General features: G+C 34.2%; 1 protein-coding gene and 1 long non-coding RNA gene across 33 annotated transcripts in view; one reads left to right on the top strand and one right to left on the bottom strand.

Annotated features, from left to right (window-relative positions):
- DMD (dystrophin) overlaps window positions 1-25,185 on the bottom strand; it is a 1,241,706-nt gene that overhangs the window by 774,288 nt on the left and 442,233 nt on the right. For 20 of the 24 annotated variants that reach the window (XM_083850706.1, XM_083850709.1, XM_083850710.1 and 17 more), the window contains 4 exons: window positions 24,117-24,298; window positions 22,906-23,028; window positions 6,613-6,801; window positions 6,100-6,281 (listed from right to left, as the gene is read on the bottom strand). In XM_083850706.1, the coding sequence (XP_083706832.1) occupies window positions 6,100-6,281; window positions 6,613-6,801; window positions 22,906-23,028; window positions 24,117-24,298 (676 nt within the window). The remainder of the gene's footprint in view (window positions 1-6,099; window positions 6,282-6,612; window positions 6,802-22,905; window positions 23,029-24,116; window positions 24,299-25,185) is intronic. The other 4 variants (XM_083850697.1, XM_083850696.1, XM_083850700.1 and 1 more) reach the window with 1 other exon arrangement.
- The window catches only part of LOC310905167, an 80,831-nt gene that overhangs the window by 28,485 nt on the left and 27,161 nt on the right, over window positions 1-25,185 (top strand). The window contains exon 3 of one of the 9 annotated variants that reach the window (XR_014588822.1): window positions 11,507-11,564. The exons of the other annotated variants lie outside the window; for them this stretch is intronic. This is a non-coding gene — a long non-coding RNA (uncharacterized lncRNA). The remainder of the gene's footprint in view (window positions 1-11,506; window positions 11,565-25,185) is intronic. 9 annotated transcript variants of the gene reach the window in all.

Raw genomic sequence — 25,185 nt, 5'->3', positions numbered from 1 at the left:
CTTGCCTAAACAAAATGTTCATCTCATCAAAAGAACCTTTGAAATAATATGTAAACTAGTGCTGAAAAATGGAACTAAAAGTAGTTATTTTTATTACTCATATTTCCTATAACATCGGATTTTTAACTTATCAAGCCAAAGTTGCTGTCCATGATGGCAAATCTGGTGATACCATTATAAGTTATACTATGCTGCTTATACCTGAAGCACAACGCTTGGACCACACCATTAGAGTTTGCTATTCTCAAAACTTAGTCTGAAGATTTGAAAATGTGAGCTGAACTTTCACACCAGAGGAAACTGTCATGGAAGAAAGACTCTAGCTCACAGTTCTATTTTAATTCCTCTTATTTCTCAGTTGGCTCCTTTTTGGCTTTGTGAAAAAATGTAGCCAAAATGAGAAAGCTATTGTAAAGTTTGTCATTGTGCAACCAGTGGCACCAAAAAGTGCCCAGATTCACATTGACTTTCTTCCCATTTGTTCATATTTTAGATGAACAAAACATAAGAATATTTTTCTCCCTCAACACCTGCACAAATGCAGACTGGCAGAAGTGCAGTGTGAACATACTGCTCCAAAGAAGTGTAAGAGGCCTTGTCCGACACCAGTTAGTCAACTAACAGGTGCTTACACAAATCCAAACATATAGCTTTTTGTCACAATTTCAAGGTATACTCAAATAATGCAATTACTTCTGGGTTTGTCCAAACTATTTCAGATTTTCCCAAGATAGTTTGAAAAAATCCAGAAGTGTATTATTTTGAAAATAACACATCAAAATATGTCCAAATTAAGTATCATTCTGTATTTTCCCAGGCATACCTAATAGTTTTCAAAATAATCACAACAGAAGATTGCATTGAACATGTAGATAGCTACTTTTTGGGACACTTACATTCTCCTGAACCAGGATTTAATATCTGCCAACATCAGACATACTGTGTCTGATCCCATATCCCATTTGTAGCCCATTTATATTTTAAGGTACGTCTGATACTACAGCATTTCTATTCTTGAATGTTATGTTATTTCCTCCATTTCAATTTTGAATCTTCTCAGAAGAAGCCAAACATTTAGTCTCCAACAAGCTTTTTATACAATTACTACTTGCTATTTATGCAGCTAAGTTAAATACTGTATATACAGTTTTAACTCATATTGTAAAAAGAAATTGATAAATTAATTTCCAGTACTATTCTCTATTTGTTTTTCTCTCATGTAACTCATATTCAATTTGTTAGATACGATTGCTTATTATAAACATATTCATAAGCAATCCTTGGGAGCACCTGTTGATTTATGAATACAAAATACTGCAAATTCTGTTCTGTACATTAAGTTATAAATTCACTTTCACATTTTACACTCATGGGCAGAGCTGCCGTTTAGAAAGACCTAGAAGGGCTGGAGGAACAAGAAAGTTTATGACATTCAACCAGGACAAATGCAAAGTCCTGCACCTGAAAAGGAAGAATGTTTGGAATGATATAGGATGGCGACTGACTGGATGCGGAAAAGCTCTGTGGAAAAAAGCTCTCTTGGGACAGACAACAACACTAGCAATTTATCTCTGGTTTATTCTTTGCATCCGGACAAAAGAGAAAACCCAAATTTCTGAGAATTTCTGAAACAGAAATAATTGAGTATTAGTAGTAGCCATAGAAAAATGAGTCAAGCCAGAATGTCTTGGAACAGTAACAGAGAGGAAATGTGAAAAACATCTGGGAAACAAAGAAAGAGTAGAAACAGTGTACAAGGGAGTCCTGAGGACATGTAATATATGTTCTACTGCAGAGCCATGGATACAGAAAAATGGAGAAACTGCAGGCAAACATCAAGGTGAGCCACCTCAGGAAATAATGATTTGGGAAAAACAAAACAAAACAAAACAAAAAACACTGTAACAACTTGTTTTATAATAGTATTATAGTTATGGTCATATCTTGAAAGGTACTTTACTGGTCCTGGATGGTACTGAAACAGAATCAGTTGTTATACCTAGCACTTTACAAAGCTATGCTATTTTCTAGAAATGTTACTAATTTTTAAAGATTCCAGTTGGTAGTTGTTGGAAGGTAAGGACAAAAGAAAAGAAATCACAGGAACAACTAGAACTAGTAACAGAAATCTTGATGGAACCTGAGACACAGAAAAAAAAAATGATTCCAAGAAATGGGAAGTGTTCCATTAATCCAGATGACTAAATAGTAAATATCAAACAGAAACACTTGTGAGCTTTTTTTTTTTGCATTAGATTTCTCATTATTTTTTTCTAAGAACAGAGTATAATGGATATTCATGATTCTCTGCCTCTCTCTCAATACTGTGTTAATTATCAATCAGAATAACCAGAAGATACACATAGTCCCTTTTCCTCTCTAATGACTTTATTTCTTTAAGGGGTACAGTACAGGATGCTGACACCCTGCATTATATCTCATGGTTCACAAGGATTAGCTACCTCCATCCCTCCCTCATTTTCAAACGTGTATTTTATTCTCTTACTCAATGTTCTATAAACCAAAGCATTACAGATATTAAATACAATGCTTCATCTTAGCGAAGTTTTAGCAATAAATGAAATAATAAATGGTATAGAAAATCTGGTAAATTTGTGTTAAAAGTAAACAAAAAGAAGATAGGATCAAGTAAATACTTATTGTAAAGAAAACTTACTATTCTGAAGTAAGGAGCATAAATGTGAAAATAAAATACATAAAATAATCATGTCTGATTCTTAAGCAGAAGAATGTTGCTTTCTTTTTCCAATTTCTCCAGGTTCTTTCTGTTTTTCAAATTACTTCTATAAACATCTGATAGATATTTTAATACTTATATACCTCAAGAGTTTATTGTAATCTTTGTTTACAGTATGGATCTCATTATTTTGAAGCACAAAACACTTTTCCGTTGAACTGAATGTGCTTTAATAGTTGTGGAATTCCCCATAAAGTGGTAAATTGCATTAAGTTTTCCTTTCCAGTGGTTCATTTATCACTCTGAGATGCTTTATTATAAAGAATCCTATTTGGGTGGGAGGAAGAAATGAAAAAGCAAGCTGTTTTCGTTCAGAATGTTAATGTAGTGCTTGCTGCAAGAGTCAAATATATAACCATAGAATCATTAAGGTGGGAAAAGACCTCCAAGAACATCTGGTCCAACCATCCCCCTACCACCAATGTCACCCACTAAACCACTAAGCACCACATCCAACCTTTCCTTGAACACCCCCAGGGACGGTGACTCCACCACCTCCCTCGGCAACCCATCCCAACGCCTGACCGCTCTTTCTGAGAAGAAATGTCTCCTCATTTCCAACCTGAACCTGCCCTGGCGCAACTTGAGGCCGTTCCCTCTAGTCCTGTCACTAGTTACCTGCGAGAAGAGGCTGACCTCTGGCCCCCCACACCTTCCTTTCAGGTACCTGTAGAGAGCAATGAGGTCTCCCCTGAGCCTCCTCTTATCCAGACCAAACAACCCCAGTTCCCTCAGCCGCTCCTCACAGGACTTGTGTTCCAGACCCTTCACCAGTTTCGTAGCCCTTCTCTGGACATGCTCCAATACAGAGTGAATACATGGCAAATCCAATTTGTACCACTTTTAATCAATTGCACTGATGTGTTCTAAAATTACTCTGATATTCTGACCTCCTAATCATTTTTCAAATATTAAGTCCCTTTCACTTTTATAGTATTAGTTATCAGGTTTTTTTTGTTTGTTTTTGTTTTGTAACTCTTTGCTGAATACTTGCTTTTGTTTCCCCTGTGCTGTAGTGCAGGCTACTTTTCACTACACTTCCTATTGCTATTACCACAGAGGACAGACAGCCTTGCTGCTCTTATCGCCACAAAAAAAATCTGTTTGGATAAACATATCACTGTTGCCTTAAAGACAAGATTACAGCAATGTGCTCAGATTATTCTCTACACCAAAGTACAAGATAGATTCTGTAAGTTTAAATTGCATATAATAACCCAGAAATATATTACATTGTGATATGAAAGCTGTTTAAGTTCATAATCCTCCATCTGGTGCTTGAAATGGAGTTTTGACCCAATAGGTAAAAATTAGCCATCTCTAAATACACCAGTCCTGAGAAATTTTCTCTTGCTCTAACCAAAATTTTATTAAATATATCACAGTTTTTTTGTTTTATTTTTTGTATAAGAAATTAAATAGTAACACAACATTCTCTGTGAAGCTCTTATCTTATTATGACTTCTTCTGATTTTGTATTACCCAAATATAACATGTTTAAGAACATCGTAGACTGTTTGATTCCCTGAGCTATAGCTGCATCTAGAAGTAAATTGAATAGTTGGTATCAAAGGGTATATTTTAGTAGACAAAATACTATATACACAGAGTTGAGATTGCTCCATGAGTGTTGTTTTAAATGAAAATATGGCAAATAAAAACTGCCTACACCTAAGTACATAGATTCTACTATCCTGGAAAACAATTCAGTTGGAGGAAGTTAGGCTGAAATAGCTGAAGTCCATCAACAATTTTATAGACTCTCAAAGATATGCAAGGTCGTCAATGGATAAAACCCATCAGTGAGAATAATCCAGAAGAATCCACAAGAATCCTCTTACCTAACATGGAGCAGCTGCTGGCTTCTTCTCACAGAAGCCACCCCTGCAGCCCGCCGCTACCAAAACCTTGCCACATAAACTCACTACAAGAGCCCAATATGTGGTGTCCAGAGCAATGAGTTTATACAGCCCAATATTTGATCTCTAACAGTTAGAAAAGCAGATGAGAAGATGCTGGTTCAGGAGATCACGTTATCTCCCCTAAAGCTTCTTATTTTGTTATAGTCAGGATGTTGGACTAGACTAGTGGCCTGACTAAAAAAGATATTCACCTTTTTATAAAGATTACAGTTGCAAAAGGACTTGCTCTCCAGATGCACTGAAGAAACAGAAGAGTTTCTTGCTTAGTATACGTGCATTGGGTTTTTCTGAGAGAAAAATTAAGGTCTTGGCAGAAAGATTTTAATGAAGTCTGTCTGGATAAAAGTCCAGAGGAAGCCAACATGGATCTCAGACTCAGGTTGTTTGCCACTGCATTTGTCTTTGCTGTATCGAATAGCTATATTCTTCAGTAATTAACACTTCTTGACTATAAAGAAGCTAATAGTGACGTTCCATTAATTTTAAAATTTCCACTGGATTTGGCTTAGTATAATAGTGGTAAACTTCGCCATTGCTTCCCTTATACAGAAAGATCAGTAGGTGTAACAAATTTCTATGAATTTGAAACTTAGTTATTATATCAGAAAGAAATTAAAAGACTCCACATGAAAACAAGAAGTTTGAGGAAAAGGAATGTGAAACAGAGGTACCTAACAGACTGTTTCTTAAGACAGGAGGAATGCAACTCACACACACAAAAAGCCACTTTCAATTAATTTCCTGTGTTAACTACTCTGTATCTTGCAAAATAAATTACTCCACTGTAGCACAATCACAAGGTCTTACCTTTATGGACTTCCTTGTACTAGATATTAATACAAAAATCAAAATTTCAAAATAAGACTTAAAAATGTTAAAAATAATTCAAAGACTAGTTAATTAATAGTTTATTTTTTCTACTTTTAATTGTCTTTCTACTTTAAGCTACAGATCTTGCACTTTTCTTGGATACTGTAATTTTTCCTCAGATAAACCCATATGACAATACTGTCTGGAAAGCTAACCTTCCATTTACTGCTTTTCTTGCATCAACTTTTATAGGTTTTAAAGATTTGTTTTCATTTTCTTTTTGCATCTCTGTAAAGATTCTCTCCCTTGTAGCTAAATATTGTGTGATACTTGTTGAAACAACCAGAAAAAAAAGTGGGACAGGTTATACAAATTTTCATTTAAATTCTATTAGTGTCCAAGCTGTTGATAGCTGCTGATCTGTGCAGCTTCTGGTCTCAAAGCAACATGTAAGCTTCAAGATCACTACCCATTAAATTTCTGGTTAGAAAAAGAGCTTAGACTGAGTCTTGTTCACACTGAAGTGGAAGAAAACTACAGCTGTTACTGAAGTTCAGAATTGTTCCAGTCAAGCTCAATATATATTATTTTACCTAGCATATTACTTACTTGCTTTGTTTTTCCATACTTGCTACCCTGAGACTTTCCCATCGAGAATTAAGTAGATTCATTTGTTCTTGGATTTCATTTTCTTCCTCATCTGAAAGCTTCCCAATTGTTAGTAGTTGACTTCCAACTTGCAAAACATTGCCAACACGTCCTTGGTGAGCTGTTAATTCCATCATAAAACCCTGACAATAAAAACAAAATCTTGTTTTAGGTTTGATTCTTTGGAAGGAAAGAACAGGCTTTGGAGAAATATCTTTGATTTCACCACGTTCCAAACCTGATTTTCAAATTTGCTTTTTTTATTTTTCCAAACCCTCCACAAACCTTGTACAAACCTTGTAACACAAAACAGAAATAAACACTTTCACATTTTGCATATGGTGCAGTTTCCAGTATTACTTTTAAATTCTCCAAAAAAAAATTAAAATTATATATATATATATATATAATATTCTTTAATTTATTATGGGATCCAAGCAGGAAAATGACTAACACAAGATTATAAACATGTACCTCATGGGTGTGAAACTGTTCTTTAACAACTTCTACATCATTGGATATATCTCCTTGTGCTTGTAGTGCATCTTCAGCAGAGAGAAGCCATGTGAGTACTTCTTCTAAAGCAGTTTGGTAGTTGTCAAGATCCATTTTGGACCCCATCACTGTGGTGGTAAATGTTCTTTCTTCAACAGTTTCTAAAAACTGATCAAAACCAAAAAGAGAAATGCATATAGCACCTACTCAGAAAGTTCTGCAAAGGAATAAAGAGAATCCAATTGTCTTGTACAATAAAACAGCTTTTTATAAAACAAACAAACAAAAAATTCAGATGGCGAATGAGTGGGATTATATATTAGAATTTCTGCTAATTGACCAAGATGGGTTAAAATTGAGGGAAATAACTAAATTCAGATTAAATTAGATATTTTGCTTTGGAATTTAACAATTGTAGCAACTATTCTGAATAGCTGCAATATTTAAATTGTAACTGTAGAGTGGTGTTATACTTGTTTTTCAATAAATACTCTGATTTTTCATTTCTAGTTTACTGTTTCTCATTGAAGTATTTTCACTTGGAACTATGAGAAATTTATTTTCCAGAGCAGCTAGTAAAATTATATCATCAAAAAAGCAGCAAATTACATGCTGACATTGCAAAGAAACTAAGGAAAACACAATATGAAAAAGAAGAAAAAAAGCCCATTACAGTACAAGTAATGCTAGGCCTGAACTACCCATGGACACCCATTTTGTTGGAAGCATTCTGGAAAATTGAAAAAAGCCCAAAAATCCCATGCCAAATAACAACTTTTTTAAAACAAACAAAAAATCCATTACCGTTAATTCTCTTTCCCTCAAAGGCCACCCTCACATTTATTCTTTAGAAGCCAAGTGACTCATACAAGTATAGAAATCACGCTTACATACTACTGGGTAAAGTCAAGAGAAATCAATAGCAAGGATTTACTGATTACTCTAATGTTAAAAGACTAGGACAAAACAGAAGCCAGAAAGAGGGACTTGATACAGAAAATGTCATCTCATATTTCTCAAAAAGTTCCGAAGAAGTTTAATCAATTTGCTAGCTAGTTAGTACAAAACCTAAACCCTTCACATAAAAATATGTTTAGGACTTTATCAAAAATGATACTGAGGCATTTTAATGATATAATAGCAAAAACTGTCTCTACCAATATTATTGTGCAAATATAACACTAGATAGAGCTTTTAAAGCCTTTCACTGTAGTTTAGGTCAGAAAGTCAGTTTAATACCAGAACCAAAAGAAAGAAGTGTAACAGATGCAATGTGATAACTTATAATGAAATTGTCAGTCTTGATCTTCATAACAAATACATTCTGAATTGTACAGATCTAATAATTACATGCAATATATGTTCATCCCACTGTTGTATATGTGTTAGAGTAGCTAAAACACCAGTCATAACTTCATCACTATTTATGTGTGAAAAACAATACTCAGTAAATAAAGCTACATCAGGAAAGCAGGCTTGGGAACTTGATGAACTCCATAGTTTGGTTTAAAGAAAGTAGTGTCCTATGGGAATATACATAATGAAGCACAGACAATTTCAACACATATTCCTGCTGCACAAATTAACATTTGTACTGTGTGCAAGTCTAGATTTTAAGTAATATACAATCTAGTTAAGAAATTACCTAACCACATTACATTTATTCAGCAAGATGATTCTTTCAAGTACCTAGTTTACTATGGAAATGGTACACAGGTTTTGCATAGGTAATTACTCTTCTTTCTATAACATTACTGCTTGAAATATATGCATATGTAACATGCTGAAAAAACAATTAAAATTAGACGTCATAATAGCTGAGCAAGACTATGTGACTATGGCACGGATCTATTGTGATCTCCATCAAGTGTTTGAAAATTTTCCATCTGAAAATCCTTCTTCCATTAGATCTGACATAGAATGTCATCTCATGCACGGCACCTGTTTAACCCAACACCTGCTAACAATTCCTTCTCTGCAAAAAAATATTCAGTGTAATTTTGCCTAGACTTTTCACTGCTTTCTCTCATGTTATTATAAATACTGCATGGAACTGCATCAAAAAATCCTGGACTCATGACCTTCAGTGGCAAAATAGTGCAGATTAACTTCTGCACCATTTTAATAAAACTTTAAGAAATGTAAAGAAGAAAAGCAAACATTAACATAAATGGAAACCAAAAGAGCTTCTTGGCAGGTATTCCAAACCATGCTCTCATTCCAAGAAGGGCAGTTTTTTGACAGAAGGAAATTGGAAAAGAGCTAGAGGAAGTATAAGCAAAGGATGTTGCAGAATGGTATCAGTAACACCTTTATTTGGCACAGGGAGGGAACAACAGCTTTTCCACCTTCCCTCAAATCTTACACCATCACTGACTGCAGAGAGCTGGGATCAGTCATGAGGTGACAGTGCAGAGGAATGGACATCAGCTGCACTTGAAATGTAAACAAATTTTTTAAACACTCATCTGTGGATAACAGACAGTTCTCAACTGCTGAGACCTAATAAGGTCACTGCACCATTATAACTTCTCTTCCTCTATGGGGATAAGAAAGAGTAACAGACAGAGAATAGCCATCAGAAGCTGAAATGCTCATAGCACTGTTACTCTAGAGTGCACTGAGCATGCAGAGTTTTTCCGTTCTAATTTACAGCGACATAGGCAAGGATCCCATGGGACTGTTAAATTAATTTAAGCAGATCATCCTTATTATTTCAATGATAAAACCAACCCATGTTTTCACACTTCGAAAATTCTGTTAAACTTCCGTCACCATCTTTAAGCACATTCTCTGTTAACAAGCTGAAGGATGGAGGTAATGGCCTGGCAACCTTGATCTGCATCTACATATGCAGAGAATATTCACATTGTAAAAAGTCAACAAGCATCAAAAACATGCTTCAGAGTCAACGGTTGGTTTTGACTTAACAAAAAACATTTTTAAAATCTGCTGTTATAGCATGACAGCACAACTTCCATCCGTGCTGCTGGCTAAGTGAAAGAACTGTCCTGCACATGGAACACAAAATAACTACTCAAAGCAATGGTAATTCAGACTTTTCTATGTGATCACTGACCACTATTTTGGGACACGTGAAAGAAACCTACTCTGTTTCAATATGATCTGATAAAATTCATTGATCACAAATCCACCCCTCTAATTTATACGTCACAAAATGAGACTGAAAGAAGTACTAGCCAATTACTATCCCTTCTGCAAGATTCTCATCAAAAACTGAGATTCTTGTTGGCTCAGCTGTAAATGGAATATCAAACACAATGTTAAATATTCACACTTGGAAAGGAACAGTTACTGACCTAATACCTGTGCCATGTGCTTTATAATAAAAAGCAAACAAAAAAGTTAGGTGTTTCAATATAATATTCAGTTACAGATTTCCATCCATTACTGCAACCCAAATTTAAATATGGCATGTTCTACAGCACCAAGAATGAATATTTCACTATATTGAAATAACCCATATAGCATTAACAACAATGAAATCCCTGAATTTTATAAATAATTGTAGACAAATCATTGAGAACAAGACCATAGACTTATTGATAGAGATAGCTATTATAAATTGCAATGGTTGTTTCTAACCATGATTTTTAAGAGAATAAAAAACAATCTGAAAATTAAACTGTTTGCTGAAATTAAAGCTGAAATTAAACTGTTGTTACCATATATTACTAGGAAGTCTATACTTTGGAAAAAAAGCTGCTCAAATATACATGCAGTCTCATTGAATCAAAAGGTATTCCCATTAAAGACTTTAATTATTACACAAAAGAAAGCTGATTGGGTGCAGTCAAATCAAAACATCCCATTCATTTACACAGAGTAATCTTTTAAGTAACAACACATGCATGAGGACACAAGTGTTATGGGGAAAGAAAAACTAAACAATTCAGATATTTGATGAAGGCTGTCTCACATCCAGCTAAGAATCAGTAAGCCAACTAGCTCAAAAATTATTTTGAAAATTGGCCAGCCATTTTTGCATGGAAATGGCTAGTTGTTATAGGGGTTGACCCAGAAGGCAAAAAATACTCTGGACACAAAGGTTGTCCTCTAGGATATCTTCTTTCTTTGCTGCTGCACATAGAAGAATCTTATCTGGATGAAAAGATGGGCATGTGAGTTTTTACATATATCACCGTTTTCTGCTGGGGGTTGGGGCCTGTCAAGAGTGGAAGACCTCAAGGACTCTTAAGCTTTAAAGTATAAGAAGAGAAAATAAAAAGCCTTTGACCATCAAAAGCTTGGAAAAATGAGGCATGCTTGGCAGCTGTCTAAATTAATTCAGTGTTTAAATGATGAGCTTGCAGCTGCTTCAGGGTAAGAAAGCAAAGAGAGGGAGAATTCCTCACCTACCATTGTATTACGTTAGACACATGCTTTCAGATTCTTGAAGAATGTTTGCATTAGTTCAAAAAGACTGCTTCTGAGTTTTACAAATTAGTTAGGCAGTTTTAGAAAGTAGTTTTACATTAAGCACTTAGTATAAATAAGAGTGCTGCAATGGGCCCTATGTATAGCAATCTTATATAGAGAGAATATATATAATTATTATATAATGCCTTAAATTATGATAAAATATTATGCCTTTATTATAATTATATCCTCTCTGTATATAATTTCTATACATAACATATACTTTCTATATATAATATAGAAAAATATAATATATATATTTCTTCCTTCCAAAACTGCCTCTGTCTCACCGTAAGAGATGTAGAATCTGGCTCTAGACATTAAGAGTTTTAAAATACAGAGACATCAAATGTTAAAGAAATTTATTTTTTATTTCTATTTCTTATTTCTATTTTATTTAATGTAGTTTTCTAATTTTGAAAACTCTTTGCAGAATTACAACCTCAGAAAGAAGCATACATTATTCACCCTGTAACTATGATGCCTACCAGGTGAGACTGATATCACTGCTTATCAATTCAGTTCCTCCAGGTTTCTTATTACAAAATCATATTTTATGTAAAAAATTTAAAATTATAACTGTTCAGGTTAAAATGTTCTTTACAAGAAACTAGACTATGTTTACCTAACAGATAATATCAGCTAGAACAGTTCAGTCATTTCTGGCAATAAAACTAAGATATATTTTCCAGATCACTTCTTAATATAATGTTAATTACTAAGGTAATGTTAATTACTAAGGTAATTTTATTCATTGGTGTTTATTATTCCACCTGAAAATCTGAACTGTGATTATAGTACATTGTAGTTGCATGACAAAGATTTCAAGATGGAATAGAAAATACAATCAGTGTATTTATGCTATGCAGCTAAAGGCAGGGAAGGGAGAAAGGGAAAGAGGCAGTAGTCACATATCTCATTCTTTTACAGAAAATGAAGGCCATACTGTAGGGGGCAATTCAGGTAGACTTTGAGATGCTTTCTCTCTAACCTTCTAACTTCTGCAACAAATCACAGTTCACAAAGGCAACAGTCTCCTTTATCATACAGTTCAGACTTCCTTTTACAACATGCTCACCCAATTCACTGAAGGATATAAAGATAACAGCTAGAATTCTACCATTTCTCTGCTTTAAGGTAGTTAACACTCCTTTCATAGAGAGTAAACCTGGTGTGTATGTATGTTTGTGATTTCTTGGGATTTAACTAACAAACAAACAAAAAAACAACAAACAAATAAACATCCATAAAATTTCCAGCCCTTAGCAGTGCTACATGAAATGCACAATTTGGCTGGGGAGATTTTTACTGAAAAACCAAACCAGCAAAATGCACAAATTCTGAGCTCCGTCACTGCTTCTGATGAAGCCTTTTAAAGCCACATACTTCAAACTATCCTTAGTCCAGCTGTTTACTATCACTGACCTTACAGTTTAAGCCCATATTTTTTGGGTAGCTGTTCTTAGTTTCTGCTGCTCAAGTCTCAACTTCTTGTATCGTGTCTCTGTGTCTAGAGTGTTAGCTGTTAAAATCTAAGTATACCCTGAAAACGAGGAAATCTATGGTTTGCAGAGATTTATAACTTGGTTAAATTTGAGATCTTGCCTTAATTTAAAATAGCTTGAAGAACACAGAGGCACAGGAGCTTTTCAAGAAACAGACAGCTATTTTATAATGGACAAAGCCATTCACTGCTACCTAGTCCATTCTTCAGCAACAGATGAACTGCTTTGTCTGAAGTTTTTAATTCAGCATTAGAAAAGCACATCTGATCTATAATGTTTCCTCAAAACCATTAAATTTTGGTGAAGTTGTGAAAAGTTAGATCATTATAAACACTATACGAACTTGAAGAGTTACATGGTCTCATGAACCAGCAGTGTTACAAGGCTGCGTGCAGCAGGAAGCTTTCCCCAGGAAAAAGCTAAAGGACATGCTTTTTTGAAGTGTCTTATTATACGGCTATGTACTTTTTTGCTTAAAGTAATGTAAGAGAAATAAATAAAAGATGTAAGATACAAGTAAAAGAAAAACAAGCTACAGAGACAGAACAAACGAGAATCAGGAATTAGTAAGGTATATAATATCCTCTGTAAAAAATGAGTGAAAATATACATTTCATAGCTGCTACACAAATTTTGCATTCACTTTATGCCAGGTTAATCTAGATGCAAGACAGCAACCAATTTAAAGAAGTGGACGGTGGAAGTAAAAAGGTATACATAAAATTTCTTTTTATTTGACTTCTTCGTATTATATACTGTAAGGGATTTTCTTATTCAAAAGAACTTAGAGACAAGAAAGGGGCAAACATTCTGGAGTCTTTAGGTACTCTACCAGTGGATATTCCACTGATTTTAAATAAATCTGTCAGGGAAATATAATGCAAATTATGGAAACATGTTCCCTTACTATATATCATGTCATTGCTTTAATATATTTTCTTTATTTTACAATTACAGAATGGAAAATATTGATAACTGAGAATGGAAATTGTACACAACTACATGCATTTAAACATTAAAGAAAAAATGAAATACACAAAGGTCATTTAAATAGTACTAAACTTTTCTGGTCATATACTATTTCAATCCTTTACAAGCACAGTACTATATTTCCAGCTGTGTTTACTTAGAAAAGTAATCTTCAAAACTGTGAGCCACATATGCAATGGATCCAGGCATTGCTTATTATGGGCCACCAAAGGTACCTTTAAATGAAGTCTACTGTGCCTTAGAGTTCATTTTTCAAATCTTGCAAATACTATAAACTTCCATGGAATTTGTAAATAATAATCAGATGTATAAATCATGCAAGTAGTCCTCAAAAAGATAAGGAAACTTTGGGCAATTTTAATTATCAAATCTGATCAACTAGACTTCTAATGCTGAAGTTGTTATAAAATATATTTATTCACAAATAGATCATCTCAGTATATCTCACAAAAAATACTTGTGCTGTAAGAAAGCTGCTAGTGGAAAAGGAAAATATCACTAACAAATGACTAGCGAAGTTGCTAGAATTCAAATCTAATTAATTAGCTCAAAATCCAAAACTAAAATACATTAACTTTACCAAAAGGTGAGAACTTTTTTCCACCTTCAGAAGATGAATGAAATTAAACTTATTTCTGAATTTTAGCACAGAAGTTACATTAATTAAAAAAATGATATTAAGACATATATATACATTGAACATATAGATGTTTGAAAATGCATTGATTTTCATGCCAGTGTACTACTGCCCACAACAATCTGCTCCCAGAGCTCAAAATCCAAATTACTGAATACACCGTCACAGAGAAATATAGAGAACTTGAAGTTTCTAAGTATAAAGGCTGGAAGATAAAATAATCTGCAACTACATAATTTTACCATGCATTCTTTGCAAACCTGCAAAACCATTTGAATCTTAATTGGCCTGTAACCTGCGCTGCATTTAGCTTTATTTTCTATAAATTTTAACCAGCAAAAGCAACTAATTAAGTTTTGCAAATATGTTTCTTAAGACATAACCCCAGATATATCAAAGCTATAATTGATACTGTTTTCTACATGGAAATAAAGACCACTTTTCAGCTTATTTTATTCACTGCATCCAACTACCAATTCTGCTGTTATTTTGAGCTTCTAAGCCATGATAGCTCTCTTTAGTATCTTCACTGAAGAAAATCTACTCTTCAGAATAAGATTATTTAACTCCAAAACTCTTTTTATATAGTCACACAGTACAGTATCAAAAAGCATCAATAGCAAGAGCAATTAACCACAAAATGATACATCTATAATATAACTCTTTTGAGAAATGTTTGGGACAAGAGCCAATTAGTAGACATACTAATTAGTTTCTGTGAAGTTGAGGGTGGACGCTTGGAGATTTCAAAGTATTTAATATTATGTTATTATAGTTGGGAGACTTTATTTAAAAAGTGGGTTTTGCAAAGTCATCTAAAATCTTAAATAGTCAAATTTGCTTGAATAGGCTGAATACTATGCTCATGGCTCTTATGTGTTTTACTGTCCCTAAATGTATTTTTAGCTTATATTAAAATTAAAGAGGCTGTCTGTCTTCAGGAGAAATCACTCCAAAGAATATATTTTCAATTTAAAATTAAAAGCTAACAAAAATGCTGTTAGAGGAGAGGCTTAAGTGATTTAATATTTCTTTCAAATTCTGTTGTATGACTACCTTGCTTGCCTCAACATGTTCTGAATAATAAATCAAAAGCTGAAAATGAGAGAAAGTGATAACTATTCACCTCACAAAGGAGCTTTCTCCTCTTCTGAATGCAGAAGAAGGTTTATAAATTCTACAACAATATAGAATTTATTACAAATAATTTTAATATATAATAAAAACAGGAACATTCAAGTATTTCTAGACATACTGAAAACTACATAAAAACTCTGCTAAATGTTTACAAAGACAAGCATCTGGATGGAAAAATGGTATAAAAATCTATTGAGGACTGTTATATATTAAGATACCATCTGTGGCTCGAGAAATTTCTGAACCACAAAGCAGTGAAGGTTAAGTGAGAATATGCTGATACTTCGATACAGATAATTAGTCATACCTCTTTTCTTATTCCTATGTATCCAGTATTGGTCATTTCTGGAAACCGTATAAGTGATGAAAAACCCATTGTTCTCACGAATGAAAGCTATTTTGTTGTCACACAGACCTATTATGGACATTCTCAAATTTAACGAGGTGTACAAAAGTAGAAAGATAGGGTACTTTCATGCTCTATACCTTAACATTACCTTTGATACTTTGAGACCATGCAAAAATTCATGATGTAGGAAAGAGTGGAATTAAAGATGTCTAGTTTACTATTAGTTATTCTTGCTTAAGCTATTTATTAACAGCTTTTACCCACCCACATCTCCCAGTTATACTATTTCACCTATGTTTTCTTCTCAGAATAGAGAAATGTAATGTAGGAAATGAAGAAAATGAATAAAAAATTCTTTAAACAAAAAAAGAAATCATCTTTTTGTAATTGAAACAATTTTGTCAGAGTCTCTTCAGTTAATCACTGTAATAAAATGCTGCACTGTGAATTCACATGTGAAAATTAATATTTTAGGGTAATAGAACTACCTTAGTTAGCCTTTGCATAATGCCTATTTTGTATGCCTTTTTTTTTCTTGCAGCTACATGTATTTGCACATGCATTTTTCATGCCAAAATAATCAGAATAGCTTCTGATCTACATAAGAAATACCTGTCTTTGCTATTTAAGGGATAAAATATTTCCAGTGTGTGAATGTGTATATGCACACTCACATGCATATAGAAGTAGCATATACAATGAGGGATACAATATCTCTGGTTTATATATACTAATACATATATACATGTATATGTAGCATACATAAATACTAAAACTAAATAATAATTCAGTATGGATGTTACATGTGTAGCATATATAAAGAATTTATAGAATCCTATTTACTCTCTTGTAGATACAAACTATATGCCATTGTTATTTTGAGATGATGAAACAGAGGTATCTTAAAATAGGCCATTATTCTCTCATAAACATATATTTGCAGTTCATGTTAGATTATACTTCAGTTGACTGGCTAAAATTAGATGTGTTTATTAAGCCAAACTTTTACTCCAGTATGGTTATTCTTGGTAATGTGACCTGAATTTACCTTCAGGTTCTGTTAAGAGGGAATTCACTTAATTAAAATTACTCCTCAGATATAATTACTAATGAGGTGGGCATGCAAGCATACTTCAAGAAGAGAGAGCTACAGGGTTCCAATTCTATTTGTAGAGACACCGTACAACCATGAATTGTAGGTTTTATAGCTGTTAACTTCTTTCATAGAGACTAATAATACTAAAATCCACAGATTAAAAATATATTATAAATATGCTGTTTTGTAGTCATACTCTCCTTCACGTTTCCTCAAAAAGTACCGATATTTAATAAAATTTCATGAGTGTATAAAACTGTATTATTAAACCGTCGGCATTTAAAATCACATATCCATTGCCGTAGCTATTGTATATGTTCACAGAACATGAACAAAGCCAAAGTTAAGGCTAAACACAGAAGAGTTGTTAGAATCAGTAAAATTAGGATGAACATGAATGAATAATTAAAAACTGAGTTTAAAAGCCATGAATACAGAAGAGAATGATTTTGAAACTGAATTTAAGAGAGACGGGAAAAGACTAGAAATAGCAAAACATCAGATGGCAGAACATGGAAAGCACCTGGTAACAGAAAAGATACAGGAACCATGCAATTAGGGATGTGAATAAGAATAAATGAGGTCAGAGAAACAGTGAAGCTAATTTTTAAGATCACAAATACTGGAAGTAAACAGAATGTGTTCTGGAAAGGAATGAATAATTACGGGTAGATTAAAAAATATTTTAGAAAAGATAATTATATTAGAAACTGAAAGGGCATAAAAAGGCTGGAGTAAAAACCAACATATAATGTGCAGAGGAATTAATTCCTTCTTCTTCACAATATTTGCAAATGCAATGCCGGTGGGAAAACCATATAGTCGCTTATTGGTTATCACACTCCAATACCTTTTAGAACAGACAAAATGTAGTACACTTTCTATTTCTCGATGCTACTGCCAAATTCAAACTCAACAAGTTACACTGAATAAACTAATACTAAGTAATAGGAAAACTGCATTTCCCCTAATGGTACAAATAACACACATCAACTTCCATTCAGTTGTTCATTTCTGCTAGCTTATTTTGTCTGCATACAACTTCATTAAATGCTGCTAGTGAAAAATATATATAAACTGTTTATAATTACTTTTTATATTGGATTGAATATATTGAATATATATATTCATAAATATATATTATATAACATATTAAAATATATAGCATGTGTTATATATATAACATAAATATATATTGCCATAAATATATTTATGGAAGTATATATATATATATATTTATGGTAAACATAAATATATTTATGGTAAATGGGACCACATCAGGCTGGTGGCCGGTCACCAGTGGGTCCCCCAAGACTCCATTTTAGGGCCAGTCCTCTTCAATGTTTTTTGGATGTAGGGTGTATTTTGGATGTAGGACTAGAAGGTGTTTTGAGCAAATTTGCTGATGACACTGAACTAGGAGGAGTTGTTGACTCTGTTGAGGGTGGAAAGGCCTTGCAGAGAGATCTGGACAGACTGGAAAGCTGGGCGATCACCAACCACCTGAAGTTTAACAAAAGCAAGTGCCGGGTCCTGCACCTGGGACGGGGAAATCCTGGCTGTACGTGCAGACTGGGCGATGAGACGCTAGAGAGCAACCCCCCCCTCAGAGAGGGATCAGGGGGTTTTGGTTGACAGCAAGTTGAATATGAGCCAGCAGTGTGCCCTGGCAGCCGGGAGGGCCAACTGTATCCTGGGGTGCATCAAGCACAGCATTGCTAGTTGGTCGAGGGAAGTGATTGTCCTGCTCTACTCTGCGCTGGTGCGGCCTCACCTCGAGTACTGTGTGCAGTTCTGGGCACCACAGTGACCACAGTGAAAAAAGGACGTGAAACTGTTGGAGAGTGTCCAGAGGAGGGCTACGAAGATGGTGAAGGACCTAGAGGGGAAGACATATGAGGAGCGGCTGAGGTCACTTGGCCTGTTCAGCCTGGAAAAGAGGAGGCTGAGGGTCTTCAGCTTCCTCGCGAGGGGCAGTGGAGGGGCAGGCACCGATCTGTTCTCTTTAGTGACCAGTGATAGGACCCGAGGGAATGGTGTCAAGCTGCGACAGGGGAGGTTCAGTCTGGATATCAGGAAAAGGTTCTTCACCGAGAGGGTTGTCGCGCACTGGAACAGGCTCCCCAGGGACGTAGTCAGGGCACCAAGCCTGTCGTAGTTTAAGAAGCATTTGGACTTAGCTCTTAGTCATATGGTCTGAATTTATAGGTAGACCTGTGTGGTGTCAGGAGCTGGACTCGATGATCCTTATGGGTCCCTTCCAACTCGGGATAGTCTATGATTCTATGATATTGGACATGTACGCTGTTATCGATAACCCTATGTTCAAGAGACTCACTGGTATAGGATTAGCTTAAGTGAACATTATTTAAAGTCTAGTATGTTAACTCTGTAAAATCCGTATCACAAAACAGAGAAATGACTGCAGGGCTAGGAATTACCCACAAAATAATGCTACACTGAAGCCTGACGTGAAGCCTCTGATTCTGAAATCCCAAAGCAAATCATTCAGTGCTGGGTAACACTGTCCCTCTGTTGGCCACGACTGCATCTGAAATTATTTAAATTCACATCTACTGAAGTTTATCAGTCTAAACGTTAAAAGTAATCCTACACATAAACATTGTATTTCATGTACCAGAGAAAAACGAAACTATAATTCCTGTCAAAAGAACAAAAATCTACAAGATATTGAAGGCTTGATTTTTCATAATTTAAATATTTACGGCAGCCAGACTCACATTTTGCTTTTTAAATAGCCTTGTCAAAAGCCTGTTTACACTAGTACCAGTCTCCATAGATAGATTTTGTTTATCTCATTTCATATTTACGTTTTCAATATATTTTAAGAAGTTGTTTTCTAGGTACTGCAGTGTTTAACAACTTAATTTTCTTTTTCTTTGTACCTAAACCCATCTAAGACATTATCTTTTACATCCTACAGAGTTCAGGCAGTAGGTAGCAAGTAAAAACGAAAACAGTAAGATGAAAGCTTTGCTTGGGATCAATATTAGAAACTGCTCTGAAAACCATTAAAAAAAAAAAGTAAAATAAGGAGTCGTCATTCTTCTTGGTCAGGTGTTCAAGGAGATGAAGGGATGCAACAGAAACAGAAAGTTTTTCCTAAATATAAAACTGAAGCAAAAGGGTAATTTTAAGTGGAGATTTTCAAGTGTCTCAGAAAATTAAGGATCCTTTTTTTTCTAAGTGTGAAGCTAGACAGACTGTCTCATTACAGAGATTGAGTACAAGACAAAATACTTGTCAACTTATTTTCTCTTGGGTCTTAATACAGTGAATTGAAGGATACGTATTTGAGAATTGCAGCCTATTATCTGCATGAGCTTATGAACACTTTCTAAGCAAGCAAGGGAAAGGAAGGGAACTCTTTGCCAGAACTACCAGAACTGCTAGTCATGTTAGTAACAGCTTTTTAAAAGGCTTAACTTCAGCCAAATGAGGATAAGCACAGACCACAGAGCAAGAAGGCATTGAGTGAATTGGTTGGTAGAACAGATTTGCTTTGAAGCTGAGATGCATCACAGTTAAGCAAAGTAAGACTTGTCTGGCCAAAATTTGTGCAACTAAAACGGTAGGTCTTGCTGAGAAGAATACTTCTAAGTAACAAATAGATTAAGATTTCACAAAGGATTTAAAGACAATTGCACACAGGTTCTGAAGGTAAGTGTTAAGGATCAGAGGAGCAACAAGGAGACAGATAAAGTGAAACGAAATGTTATAAAAAAGTCATAAGGGTAATAATATAAAAGACTTTGACAGATGACGGTGTAACAGGATGCACTGAGAAAATAGGCTATACAGTGCTTCAAGCTTTCAGAAATTAAAAAAAAAAAACACAACAATATTTTACATAGCATGATTCATTTTAAAGGCTTGATGCTGCCACTTGCAATGTCAAATGAGGTAGAGGAACTTTCACAAAGAATGCCTGTTTTTCCTGAGTTTACAAATGCTGATGAAGAGAAGGAAAGTGTGAAACCCATAAAAACACAGCGTCCTACTGCGACCATGGTCCAGGAAGTTTGGGATTTCAAGAAACTGATAGAATAGAAAGGGGTTTTTGAGCTGTTTTTCTCCAACAACTTTAAAATTTCAGTGAAGGTAGCTATAAAGGAGCAGAGACACTGAAGGTGTACTCTACTTGTGTTGCCAAGTTTTCTATATACATTAAATGTTGATGCTACTTTATACAGAAGAAACAATGAGTTTCAGAAAAAATATTATTCCTTCTTGCCAACACAGAGCTTTATAATCATAATTCATTTCATCTTTACCACTGACAATTGACATATGCAGGAAACATATGGCATTAACGGTAAAATTTGAAGGATAACATTCAAAATCTTTGGAAAGAAGTCTTATTTATTTTTCTTCTGAGTTCCAGTTGGCTCATGCTTAGATTACAAAAATCTATTGGGACAATCCTCCCAATGAAAAACTTTAAAAACATCACCCAATTAAACACAATGACATTTAAGATAAATCTTAGCAGCTAAAACCTCTGGAGAGTAACTGCTATAAAACTTGTTGATAATTTCTATGCATGATCTTTGACTATCTTGGGGAAACGACAATATTCAAGTCCTGTATGATGACAGTTTATAGCAATGGAACAAATGATTTGTACTTTTCAACAGACCAACATAGTGAAAATCTTGCTTCTCAGTGATAGCACCTAAGATATCTTTGAAACTGGCAGATCACATTATAAAATATCTACTATTTTCTTCCTTGGGTAACTAGATGGAAATGAGGCACAACTTTCTAAAGATCTGAAAACCGGAATGCAAGATGAGGATTGAATAATAACAACATTTTCTTAGCACATTTTCATAATTATTTTTTGAAGAATCAACTTTAATTATATGAGCTTATACATTATGTTTGATGGTAGGGATGTTGGCAAAAAAAAATCAGTTGCAACAAATGTAGCTCAATAAAAAAAAGCTCTATCATGACTTTTCATTCTTATGAATTATCAAGTTTAGTATTTAAGTAGAAGAAATCAATTACACCAGTTTTAAATGCCTTGTTTAAATGTTGTATTAATCACCACTGCAACACATTTGATGTTAGTATAATGTAACAAGGCTCATGCAGATGTATGCAGTATTCTTTCTTAGAATATTTAAAGGAAGTCATTATTCAGTAATGACTGAATGTAATGACCTGTCACTTGAAGAGTAGATTCAGAAAATGTTGAATAAAAGTGTAAATTTGAAATATATATATATTTTTTGAGGTTAGACAGTATTAAGTCTCCACAGGAGAACTCACACTGTAGTGCCAAATAAGTACCTTTTTTTTTTTTTTTACCTAAAAAATAATGAACATATTACACAATATTTGGCTCTCACACTTGTCAAATGTTACAAACATCTAACTCCTGAAAGGCTCATTGTGAGGACTGCTTGAAATAAATTTCATTAAACTACTGAAGCTATTTAAAAGTAAGAAAAATAAAAATAAAACAAACACAAATCCCTACCCTGAATGTTGGCATGGTGCCATTTGTGATAAAATAACCAGCTGCTGTCATCTAATAGTCCAGGTCATATAAATAATATTAAATTTAATGTTTCCTTTCTCTTCTTTCTCAACTGTAGTAGTCTTCTGGAAAATATAGTTTTCTTTAAAAGTTATGCAGGGTGGGAAATGCAACAGAAAACAAATGGTTCTTGTTCTTCTATAATCAAACCTGAGACAAAAGTTTAATAACAATTATATGCCAATACAGCTTGTGTTTGGTTTGTATTTTTAGTACTCTTTAAAGTCAATTTATGTACTATTTTCAAAAATGAATAAAAAAGGAAGAAGATAATTCTAAAACGGCATCAATGTTTGAATGTTGTTCATCCCCAGCAATCAGCATAACATCAATTGCCAGCCATGCTGAAATACACAGCAAAAAATAAACACCTAACAAATGCTTAAAAATGAAAAAAAAAAAAAAAGGAAAAAGGAAAAAAAAGAAGAAAGAAAAAACAAAATTGAAAAAGTGGGCCATCAAGATCAGATATAAGCAAAATGCACACACTTCATTCCAGGCAAAAGCTTAATAAAACAATTCTTAAAACAAATGGCAATATTGACAGACCTGTGGAGGAACCTGCCTCCTTTTTTGGTCAGGGGATGTGACATACACAGCTTGTGCATATGCATAACTTTTGAACCGTGGTTTTGGAGAAGGTGAAGGTCCCTGGGGTACACTGACTGTAATCTATGAAAAAATTAAAGGTGGAAAGAACAGGCATATGAATAGGAACACAGACTTTAGAATTAAACCAAGGTTTTTAAGAGTAAATATAGGAAGGGTATCAGCAGTTATATTTTTCAAGGACAGTGCTAGTATTTACAGTCAAAATTGGGCTAATATTAAGGAAAGGAAAGCTCTCATTTAATTGACAACACACCCCAAATGATACAAATTTTCAGGACTCGATCCCAGCAGAATACCAATATGAACTGAAGGTTCTTTATAACTAACCATGAAAGGCTGGAGAAAAAAAAAAAAAAAAGTGATCTTGTAATAAATCCTGAATAAACAAAGCCAATACTCATCTGCTCACCATGAGCAGATGAAAATCCCAAAAGCAAGACAGAAATTAAATTCAGAACAAGGATACTAGGCCTAAAATCCACTAAATGTTTAAACGGAGACTATTTGGATTTCAGTCAAAAACATAACTGATACAGGAAGCTGTATCATTAACTTCATATATATATATATATTCATATATATATTAATATATATTCATATATAACTTCATATAACTTATATTCATACGTAACTTCATATAATTAACTTCAGGGATTACGTGACTGTTCTGAGAGGCCGACAGTGAGCTGAGAACAAATAGTCTTAAAATACAAGTCAGTGTAAATGAAATATTAAAAAAAAAAAAAAGTAATTAAAAATGTGTCATGAATATGGAGAAACGGCAATATCTACTCTGTAAAAAAGGCAAAAGGGTCTCTAACATGTCTCTGTTTAAATGGAAAACCTCATCCAGATTTTGTGTTCTTCCTTCCACATTCAAAACACCTAGTGCTGTAAAAGAGAAGTGCAAAGCAAATATTTCATTAAAAGTTACTTTTTAAACAGCTAAGTGCAAGGTGAAAAGCAATACAAAAGTACATTTCATGCAGACAAGTACATAGGACAGTCTTTACCACAAATATAACAGCCCATGGATTTTTTTGCTTTCTATTGGACATCTAACATCAAACTCCTGGGGCACGTAAAGGAAATAACCACATTAGAGCAGCAAGATGAAAGCGGAAAAGAAGAGAGCAAGAACCACTCACTTCATGTGAAAAACGCTGTTGATGATGTACTTGAATGTGCTCCTCTCTGGTGACCCTTGAGTGCCGTGGCAGCATTTCCACCTCCCTGATGGCCTCCATGGTGACTTGCTGGGGTAGAACTTGGAAGAGGGAAGTCACGTACATTAAGATGGACTTCTTATCTGGACAGGCAGTTGCAATGTCTGGAAGGAAATTAACATACATTATTTCAGCTTCCACATTAGACACTATGCATGAGAAAATAGCCAATCAGCTTCATGGAAAGTTGATAGACTAATGAGTGATCTATTGTCCATGTGTGTTCTCTAGAGACTAATCAGAACCTTACAACCGGTTTCAAAATTAGAGACCAAACTTGCATACCAATAAGAAGGAGCCAAAGTTTAAAATGGTAGTTTTGTTTTCTCATTCAACATGAAATTTCCTCCTGTATTTGTTTAGTCAAAATGCACACAGTATGCAATTTGACAGCACGATCCTCGTTAAACAGGACAAGACATAGGAAAAGCTGCGTTTTCTTCTGATGTACAAATACTGATTTTTTTTTTAAAGGACAATCTCATTTTCAAAATTGTGCTTTGTATGTTCTCTTCATATCATTTAATCATTAGAAACAAGTTAAAAAAAAAAAAGATTTATCTAGAAAGCATGTTCATCCAAAACAAGTAGTGAAGCCAACCGCTAATATAACTACATAGCTCTTATATTCTGCACAGTCATATATTCTTCCCGAAGCCCATGAATGACACCTAAGGAACATTGTATCCACAGACATTACAATACATATTAGAACAACTCTATTAAAAGGGCACCTATAAACTCTGTGTGGACTATAGCAGTAAGTACAAGAAACTTTGCAGGAACACAAAGGTGATTTCAGTTTTTTCACATATTATATATATATATATGTAATCATGTTTTGGTCTGAGTCATACATATATATACATACATATATATACATATACATCTGAGTCATTACATATATATATATATAATCGTGTTTGGTCTGAGTCAACATTTGCTGTGATTTAACCTCAGTAGACAGCTAAGCGCCGCAGAGCAACTCGCT

This window comes from Anser anser, assembly GCF_964211835.1.
Source record: "Anser anser genome assembly, chromosome: 1".
NCBI classification, from domain to species: domain Eukaryota; kingdom Metazoa; phylum Chordata; class Aves; order Anseriformes; family Anatidae; genus Anser; species Anser anser.
The sequence above is the reverse complement of the archived record's forward strand: the minus strand, read 5'-3'. Positions and strand labels throughout refer to the sequence as shown.